General features: G+C 34.3%; 1 protein-coding gene and 1 long non-coding RNA gene across 2 annotated transcripts; one reads left to right on the top strand and one right to left on the bottom strand.

The window, feature by feature from the left end:
• The first annotated feature begins 3,797 nt into the window (after nucleotides 1–3,797).
• On the top strand, nucleotides 3,798–4,346 carry LOC140972439 (uncharacterized). Its single transcript, XM_073434866.1, has one exon. It carries the CDS (start codon nucleotides 3,798–3,800, stop codon nucleotides 4,344–4,346), a length of 549 nt encoding a protein of 182 aa, XP_073290967.1.
• Nucleotides 4,347–8,490: 4,144 nt separating this feature from the next.
• On the bottom strand, nucleotides 8,491–8,838 carry LOC140972434 (uncharacterized). Its single transcript, XR_012174518.1, has 2 exons — nucleotides 8,615–8,838; nucleotides 8,491–8,581 (listed from the first exon to the last, which is right to left on the bottom strand). It is a non-coding gene; the product is annotated as an uncharacterized lncRNA (long non-coding RNA).
• Nucleotides 8,839–10,757: the final 1,919 nt, after the last annotated feature.

Here is a 10,757-nt window from a genome sequence, read left to right as displayed (position 1 = left end):
GTTAGTTCAATTTAGTGCTTAATTTGACAAATCATTATTCCAAATTTTTATAATTTGTTTTGATCTATTTTTTCCCGAACGAAATGTTGTTTGATGAATTTGATGATCAATATGCAAAGAGTAAAAAATATTTTTATTATTAATTTAATTTTTAGTTGTTTAGAATATGAGTTCACGTGCGGTTGCACCTACTTTTATGCTAGTATAGTCAAGTATCTATATTAACAGAAGTCTATCTCTAGTAAGTACTTTTTTTTTGCACAAAACCAAAGAACAAATTTGTGAGAACTTACGTAGCATCGTCGATTCTGGTGGATGATTAAAAAAAAAGTATAATTATTGTGAGAAAAATTTTTAGACTTGGACTCTTATATGATTTAAAAAAATTAAGTTGTTACCACTAACTATAGCTATAAAAAAAAAAGGGCTAGTGGAGCAAGTTGAGAAATTGTAACTCAATCCACCTATTTGGTCAGGCCGACTGACCTAGCTAGTTTTTGGTTAAAGTTGGTGGGATGGCTCGCATCCTGCCATTTGGTCGGGTGGAAAGGGTAAGGAAATTGTCAACTCAACCCACTTATTTGGAAATATGAGTCAAACCGACGGGCCTAACCAATTTTTAGTTAAAGTTGGTGAACTGGCCCGCAACCCTCCATTTGGCCACATGGGGCGGATCGGCCAGTCATTTGGGCGGGTTAAGAAATTTCCAACCGAACTCGTCTATTTGCGGGGAGGGACTAGCCTATTTTGATAGCTCCACCATTGATTATAATTTTGGTAAAACGCCAAACGCTTTCTCGTGTAACCAAAATATTAACATCTAGCTCTATTATCTTATATTATCTGAAATTTTAACAATTTTTAAAAATTAAGCTCACAGACGATGTTATGACCAATGTTTTCATAATCGGATCGGTAATCGAAACGGTCTACTTTAAAATAACGATTCAACCGAATGGTCAGACCGGAATGTTGTTATATCATATAAAATAATAATATAATATATTAAAAATATATTTTAAATTCTAAATATCTTAAATGTGTATATAAATAATAAAACAAATATTCTAAATTTTAAAATATTAATAAGCTATAATACTAATGAAGTTCAAAATCAAAATATTCGTAAATATAGCCAAAAATAAAATTAAAAGGTTAAATTCAAAAAAAAATTATGAACCGGTTGGACCGGTTCAATACTGCTTTTCGACTAGTTCTGACCGGTCAAACCGGTAAAATCGTTTTTCAAACCGGTAAAATCGTTATTGATTGATGTTTGGACCGGACTCGTGACTGGTTCTCGGTCGAACTGATCAATCCTGTTCGATTTTGAAAACAATGATTATAACACGTTTAACATAAATTTACCGAAACACCTTTTTTTTAATTCACAATCTCAAAATAGTCACCATGCACCACCCCTTACCCAAAGTTTAACTTAAATTGGTTTGCTTCAAATATTTCCAATCTCAGTGCGTCACCCCTGATCCAGCAATAGTCATGTATAATTATTAGATAAATAATGTGATATTGATGATGATTGTGGGAATTAATTAGCTAGCAAGCACTGGGACAGTGTATTTGCTAATAAAACCTGGTCCAAGAAAGACAGATATAAAACTACAAAAATCTGACAATTTAATTGTTATTTATCGCATTCAAGTAGGTATCATATCTTTCGATAACAATAAAATAAATCACGTATATTTCCTTGCTAATAATTAATCATTGTTGCTTATGAAGATCGGGTGAATTGGGTGAGAGATAGGTGGGCAATTTCACCGGGTCGGATTGTTATAATGAACTAAAAGTGAGAGCACAGCAAAATATATTCAAACCGAGTGCTTTTTTCCCCAGGAAGAATAATATTATCCTAAAAACACAAAGATAACCACATGAATGGGCGTCGGAGGGGAATCCGACGTGACCACTCCGCGCTCAAGTCAGTGAGGGGTTTTTAGAGAGAATCAGGTAATAAATGTTGTAAGAAAAATGTAAAGTGAACCCCGCCCCTTAACATCAAACAAACCTGGTATTTATAGAAATAAAGTCTATGATGATCTTGTTTTCAGTGTATTCTTACTAATTATGGCAAGATGGTTGCTCATACCCTGCTGTCTGACACATTTTCTGATATGTCACTCTGTCTCTTTTACCTTGCCACCTTTACGTGATTTTGATAGTAATTATTATTGAGATAAAGTACCATATGCTTATGTATTTGAGTAGAGTGCTGTTACCGAGGCGACCCAGGTAGAGAACCATTACCCGGGCATTCGCCTAAAAGCCCGGGCTCCTGGTAAATACCCGAGGACATGATGTCCCGGCTAACCATTTGCCCGGCCAATTCCGGAATTATCAAAAACCCCTCATACCTTGATCCATGGCCCGAGATGAACCCGGGTCTCCCGAGGGTATCAGTAGCTAATCACCTTAAAAATTCCAATCAACAGCATGAATGGATTTCATGAAAATAATGACAAACTTGTCATGTATTATATTTACTAAAATCATACAGACAACATTGCAAACAATTGCAAATTTCATACTACGTACAAGTAGAATATATTAACATTAGAAATTTGTAATTTATGTCTTCTATATTTGTCTTTTGTAATTTTTGTTCTCTATGTTGTCAAAATCGAGTTTTAGTCTTGTATTTTTCAATTTTTGAAAATTTTAATTTTTTTTTATCGAAAATGACAATTCACATGTAAACGTCAAGTGGAACCACGTCAAGAAAAATGACAAAAAATACAAAGATAATAAACTAAAGAGTGGATCTCATGTGATACCATCTAACGGATCTTAATATGTGAGACGGGTCAACCCTATCCATATTCACAATAAAAAGTAATACTCTTAGCATAAAAAGTAATACTTTTTCATGGATGACCCAAATAAGAGATCCGTCTCACAAATACGACCCGTGAGACCGTCTCACACAAGTTTTTGCCTAAACTAAATCTGGAAATTGAAGACATATATATAGTGGACCAAAATCGAAGACAAGACAAAGTTATAGAACCATATATATATTATGCTATCTGTACAAGATCTGGCAGAATCTCCCGGAATCAACAACTTCCTTTTGTCCAATATATTTTTCCCGTGATGATCGGTGTCGATGCTGATCAGTTAGGACTGTTGGAGAGATTAAATATTGCAAGAAAATTTCTCATATTGTGACAAAAAATCTCATGCACGCGCAACCAAATTAACACATCATAAAAAGGAATGGCTTTTCTCACCGAAAATTATATATAATATAATATAGGCAAGTGGCATTATGCTAATATTAGCAGACAGATCTACTCCATGTCTGATTCAAAACATGGAGTCGATGATCAAACATTAGCGTAGAGACAAAACTTGGACGACTCATCTTCTTAAAGAAAATTTTATGTGTAATTTTTCCTAAAATCTTCTTTGAAAATTTAAGTAATCTATTTAATAAGCGAAATAGGATCTCCAACAGCCGGCCTTGAGTAGAATATTGACTTTGTATCAGTAAAATTCACAGACCGTGTCATAAGTTTTCTTCCACAGACCTCAAAGTTTTCTCAAACCTAAGCTCTTATATTGTCTGTTTCATCAAACCCTTGTTCTAAAAAAGTATCCTTTCCGGAAATTGTCTGTTGCATCAAACCCTTGTCCTCAAAAAGCATCCTTTCTAGATGCATATAATCCTCCAGTCCCTCAACAGAAGCTAAACAGTTAAACTACATATTCTCTCTCTTTTCCAAGATTTTCGAAGACTGTCGAAAATTCAACCACTAATATCTGGATAGCTTACCATGGAGCCCAATTTACATCAAGAAGAATCAGTAAATTCTTATTCCAGTGAAGCAGCTGAGCAAGACAACGTTTTCGATTTAGGCGTAGGCCGATCATATGATTGTGTCTATTGCAAGAGGGGTTTCGATTCAGCGCAGGCTTTGGGTGGCCATATGAACATACACAGAAAAGATAAGTCAAGAAACAAGCCCACATCAAGAAAGCCAGAAGATAGTGATTGCACCGGTCCAAGATTGTACCAGCAAATCCCAGAATCGAGAAATGATCATTTTGAGAATCATGATCATCATACAAAAAATGCAACACGTTTTCAAGAATATGCTGGTACTTCTGGTGCTACAAGACCCTTGTTTGGAATCCATGGTAATGAGCTGCAGCAGATTTATAGTCGCGCCCATGATTTTGATCGCGATACAAACTCGATGATTCGTGGAGATCACTGGGGTGTTGGCTTAGAATTTACCCCATTGATTGTGGAAGATTTGGAGAAGAACAGACAGGTGGAGAGTAATTCAAAAGAGGACTTGGATTTGGAACTTAAACTTTGACATGATTCTTGAAACAAGTAATACACCAGTAATAAGCACATATATAGTTGCTTATAATTAATGATTTCTGCAGTTTCTTTTGGAGGGGCAGATTTAGCCCTTGTACGTGTATCCATGTGGTTACAATTTTGATTGTTTTTGTGTCGCTGACTGGCAAAACTATGCTCTTGAAATAGCGTCTTAATTTCCTACTGAAGGAACTAAGGAAATTTATACTGTATTTTTTGTGGTGTACCATAGACTTGCTTATAGTTCACAAATCACAGATAACATGCATGGATGAAAATTTAATGACTACTTCCGAAAGCACTATTTTCTTTAGTTCTCAACTGAGATCTGATATATATTTTTTTACAAATAGGGGTTGTTACAAGAAAATGAAGAGAGAAAAATATACGAGGGATCGAGTAACTAGATCAATACCTCTTGCCAACACAAGGCAATTACAATTGTTGGGATTGGGTCAGAGTGTAGAAATGAGGGTGCATAAACTTTTTTAAAATTCTCTTGATTTTGAACAGGTCTTGACGGTTTTCAGGTTGTTAAGAAGTATTCTTGAATGGCTAGACTTGCTGGACCACTAAAAAGTGTAAGTGCGGAAAAGATCCGGCTATATATTATACTTGGCAATTTAACAATAAATAGTTTGAAATTGATTTTGCAGGACTGTAAATGCGTAATGTAATTACACAAATATTTTTATAGATGTTCGGATATATAATCATATGTCACCCTTTCTCCCACTCAGAAAAGTTTTCATTAAAAGATATTTATTCTACAACGTCTCGTAACAACTCACTTCAGTTAGAACTTATCATTGCGTGACTCGAACTCTTAGTGATCACTTTACAATTATGGATATTTAAGAACCTTCACCAGACAACAAACACAGAATCTAATGGTTAGACCTGACCATTTGAGTTGTTTGAGTAGCACAAATTGATCATTGATGATCTGATATGATTCTAATAAGTTTGTGCTTGAATAAACAGCTAGAAATCGAAAGATTAAGTTTGCTTGGGATCTTTGAAATATGCAAGCTTAAGAATAATTGTGGTTGGTCGAGGGTGTTTTTCATGTTTGAAATCTGCATATTTATAGATGAAAAGTTCCATGATTGGATTTTCTTTTCAATAATCATCTGTACTTTTTCCTGACATAATGGATGTGTCACTTTCATATCATTAAATGTTCATTAATGTTTCTTGTTCTTTTGCATCTTCATGTCCTATGCTTTCCATAAAGCTGGCACACCATATCTGAATTAAGGCGAGTTGGTAGGATAATGTGTAATCTTTCCAAATGAGACAACTGATTGAACAACTTGACTATAATATCCTTTCAGATTTAACTCTTTTTTGACCGGTGGTAGTACGACTTTATTTTCGATGATTTGAACACTTTGGATCGCCGGTCAGTTTTAACAGACGATAACTTTGCAGGTTAAGTTCAAATACTTCTGCGTCTTGATTTCTTAGCCTGAACGGCTTGATTTTCTTAAGTATTGTCTGAACGGCTTGATCTGGTCCAGCGGTCCGAAACCTGAAATATATTTAAAAGCGACTGGACCTGAAACAGCTCGATATTATTATTTATCAATCACCAAAACTTAAAGGTACTTAAAATATTCTAACAACAATGAAGTGAAAATACCACTGATTTAACATAATTTTACTAGCTAGGGTTCGGCACTTTCTTTTTCAAGGATTATGGCGTGAAATTTAATCACCATTCATATCAGGAGTCAAATATGAAAAAATATATATACAAACTCTTACAACAATAAAATATGTGTTAGTTCTATTAAAAAAAAAAAATTAAGTGAAGCTTCACCATCATCTATATATATATCAGCAGAGCTGCAATGCACCTCATCATTTGTAAATCTCATGATATATCTTTAGTTGGATCTTCATATATGAGAATTTCTCAGTTCCATATAGAGCATGGTTTACCAACTCTGGAACCATAACCACAGCTACCGCGACAAAGTTCCAAAGCTAGCTAAAACGTATGTGTTACTCGAATTCTTGGCCGTGCAAAATGGTTTTTGAAATCTTCCCCAAATATTCCAACATTTCCGGGTTTTTTAGTTGAATAAAAATAATAATCCACAATGGCAAACCATGATATAGAGAACCACTGGGATCAGTTCAACTATAATATTGATATACAGAGAGCCGTGAGACTTTGCTCAACTTAATTTTGTGGACCCTGTAATTCAAATATATATATATTGTTAGATCAGCAGTGCACAGCTACATTTTATAACAGATTAAAGTATAAGAAAAGGGGACCTTTCCACATTTTACCAACACTTGAGTAGATTCTCAGGCCTCTGATCTCCGTCTCTTCCAAGACCAACTAAAATCTTCAGAATTAATATGAAATGAATTCTGAGGTGTTTTCCAAGATACAATCATTATATCAGAAAAGTGTTTGAAATCTTACAAGTCCCATGATTAAATATTAGTAAACTACTGATTTTTATCTATTTTTAATCATTATTATAAAAATGTTTTAGCGGCAACAAGTCACCAAGCACCAGTGGTCTAGTGGTAGAATAGTACCCTGCCACAGTACAGACCCGGGTTCGATTCCGGGTTGGTACAAATATTATTAAATTTAAATTTTTTAATTATAATTATAATTAATTAAATATCTTATCTTCAAGCAAAAGAAAAGACAGTATGGGCCATATAATTTGCTTTTTACGGGCCAATACTGAGCCCAAACACTTAAAATTATGGGCCATATAATTTGCAATCGGCCCATTTTAAATTTTTCATTATCTTACACCTATTAAATATACTAATTAATTTAGGGATGTAAACGATCTAAACCAAACAAAACAGTATCAGGCTTGAGTTTGGTTTGTTTAAGATTGTTTGAGGCTCGAACTCGGCTCGTTAAAAGCTCGTTTAGCATGTTAATCAAGCCAGGTTCGAGCTTGATTCATTAATAGCTTGTTTAACGAACTTGGTTTGAGCTCGTCTCGTTTTCGAGCTCGATAAACATAGAATTAAGCTCGAGTTTGAGTTTGAATCGAGCTTGTTAAAAATTAAATATATCTATAAACTAATTTTAAATCAGACATAAAAATGTAAATTCATTCATAAATAAACAAAACAACACAAATAAGAGCTAAAAAAACATAAATCCGTATATTATTCAACATTCCAAAATCATACATCTAGAATATTCATTATATACTGATATCACCAAAATCATACATCTAGAATATTCATTATATACATCTAGAATATTCATTAAATATAGTAGATCGAAGACAGAACATCATTATGAAATGAATTCGACATAATTAACTTAAATTATTGATTAATGTCAAATGACATATCAATTTAGATGTAAAATTTTTAATTAACCTTCATAGACTAATAGTAAAGTTACTCAACTTGTATATGACTTGGTTATGTAATTTTTTAGGGAAAAAGAATAAGTTGATGTGTTTCTGTTAATTTATTTTATTTATTTTATTTTAAAAAACATTTTAATATAATGATATGCAAATAAGATTAAAAATGTAATTGTGACTAAATGGTGTGAATTCATCATTTTTTCAAACATGTCTTGTATTCAATTCCTTCCATTGACATTAGTACTAATATTTTTATTTGTCAACTCAACAAATGAGCCAAGCTCAAGCTTACGAGCCACCTAAACGACTCGAGCTCGAGCTCGAGCTTACGAGCCACCTAAACGAGCTGAGCTCGAGCTCGAGCTCGCGAGCCTATTATCGAACATGTTTGCGAGCTCACGAGCCGAATATCCTTAGGCTTGAGCTTGGTTTNTTAAACGATCTCGAGCTCGATCTTACGAGCCACCTAAACGAGCCGAGCTCGAGCTCGCGAGCCTATTATTGAACATGTTTGCGAGCTCACGAGCCGAATATCCTTAGGCTTGAGCTTGGTTTGATTAAATTTTCGAGCTCAAAATCGAGCTTGGGCTTGGTTTGATATGATTAACAAACAAACTCAAACGAGCTTTTTATCGAGCCGAGNTGTATTTCTGTTAATTTATTTTATTTATTGTATTTTAAAAAACATTTTAATATAATGATATGCAAATAAGATTAAAAATGTAATTGTGACTAAATTGTGTGAATTCATTATTTTTTCAAACATGTTTTGTATTCAATTCCTTCCATTGACATTAGTACTGATATTTTTATTTGTCAACTCAACAAATGAGTCAAGCTCAAGCTTACGAGCCACCTAAACGATCTCGAGCTCGATCTTACGAGCCACCTAAACGAGCCGAGCTCGAGCTCGCGAGCCTATTATTGAACATGTTTGCGAGCTCACGAGCCGAATATCCTTAGGCTTGAGCTTGGTTTGATTAAATTTTCGAGCTCAAAATCGAGCTTGGGCTTGGTTTGATATGATTAACAAACAAACTCAAACGAACTTTTTATCGAGCCGAGCTTCGAATAGCTCGCAAACGGTTTGGTTCATTTACATCCCTACTAATTATTATTATGATCGTAATTGATACGAATGAAGAAGTAAATACAAAAAATAACTTAAAATTCATGAGATCCTTTATAAAAAAAATTTGAGATGTTCGCAAAAAAAGAATAAATTATTTGAGTGAATGAACATTTACTTGAAGATTTTTATTCCAAAGAAGGTGGATTAAGCATATATATGTTCACATACATATATAATCGAATCACAAAAACTCCAATAACATTTTTTATGAGTCAAATTTGTGAAACGAATTTTCGATCTGACCCAATCCATAAAACTTATTACTTTTTATGTCAAAATTATTATATATTTTTCACTACAAAAATATTATTATTTTTGTTAATTATGTCATGAAGAAATATTGTGTTATATTTCTGCAGTATGCATTATTGTGGTAGGGACAAATGCATGCATCAAAGAATTCAACAAAATGCAGCGGAGAATTCTGATTTGGTTTGCTTTGTTGAAAAATGAAGAGAACGTGTTTTTTGAAAACGCGTTCCACAGTGATCAGGGAGCTCCCTCATTTCAAATCATCCCTTCTTCGAGTTTTCTCTCATCTTATAGCATTCTATAATATTTATGAGGTGTTTGTTTTCCTGTATTAAGAGAGTGTGTGATCTCTTTGGAAACACACAGAGTGTGTTATACACCACAAAATATTATAGTGGAAATTCTTTTCATCTTGCCTGTGGTTTTTAATCTATTAATTTTTAGGTTTTTTCCACGTAAATCTCGGTGTCCAGTTTATTCTTTATTTTTGGGTTTTATTATCTCGAATTACCGCAAGTGGGACCAACAAGTGGTATCAGAGTCTTGGTTTAAAATTTCTTAAAATTCTGAGTATGCTCTGTGGTTGCAGCCTAAACTGATCTTCCACATCAGAAAAGATTTTTTGAGATTTTTTATTTAAGGCGGGATTATATTGTCCAGTCTACTAAAATTGTTGTAGACATAATGGCGGGAAGGTACGAGATAGCAAAGTTCAACGGAAGCAATTTTATGCTGTGAAAAATAAAGATACAAGCAGTTTTAAGAAAGGAGAATTGCTTGGCGGCCATTAGAGATAGACCGGTGGAAATTACGGATGATGGAAAGTGGAATGAGATGAATGACAATGTTGTTGCCAATCTGCATTTGGCTATAGCAGACGAAGTACTGTCAAGTATATCTGAAATAAAAACAGCCAAAGTTATCTGGGATACTATGACAACGATGTACGAGGTCAAGTCGCTACACAACATGATTTTCCTAAAGAGAAGGCTTTATACTCTTCGGATGACGGAATCCTCATCGATGACCGACCATATCAATACACTAAATACTCTATTTGCCCAACTCACTTCAATGGGGCATAAAATAGGGAAAAATGAACGTGCGGAGCTTCTAGTTGTCTATCATATTCATATGATCAACTTATTATCAACATTACCAACAATATTCTTATGGGTTTCTAAGATTCGACGATGTCTTAACTGCGGTTCTAGGAGAAGAAAGCCGGCGCAAGAATAAAGAAGATAGGATGGTAACATCGAAGCAGGCAGAGGCTTTATCGATGATAAGAGGGAGATTTATGGACCGTGACTCCAGTGGGAGCCAAAGACGAGGTAGATCAAAGTCAAGAAGTAAGAAGAAAAATATTTACTGCTTCAAATGTGGCGGTAAAGGACACTTCAAGAAATAGTGTACGAGTATTGACAAAAGTTCTCAAGGAAATGTGGCCAGTACTTCAGGCAGTGGTGAAATATTATTCAGCGAAGCAGAAACAGTTGCAGAAAGCATACACAAATTTTGTGACACATGGATTATGAATTCAGGAGCGACGTGGCACATGACATCTCGGAGAGAATGGTTTGATAATTATGAACCAGTCTCAGGAGGATCTGTATTCATGGGAAATGATTATGCTTTGGAAATCACT

This window comes from Primulina huaijiensis, chromosome 3 (genome assembly GCF_012295235.1).
Source record: "Primulina huaijiensis isolate GDHJ02 chromosome 3, ASM1229523v2, whole genome shotgun sequence".
Taxonomy (NCBI): domain Eukaryota; kingdom Viridiplantae; phylum Streptophyta; class Magnoliopsida; order Lamiales; family Gesneriaceae; genus Primulina; species Primulina huaijiensis.
The sequence above is the reverse complement of the archived record's forward strand: the minus strand, read 5'-3'. Positions and strand labels throughout refer to the sequence as shown.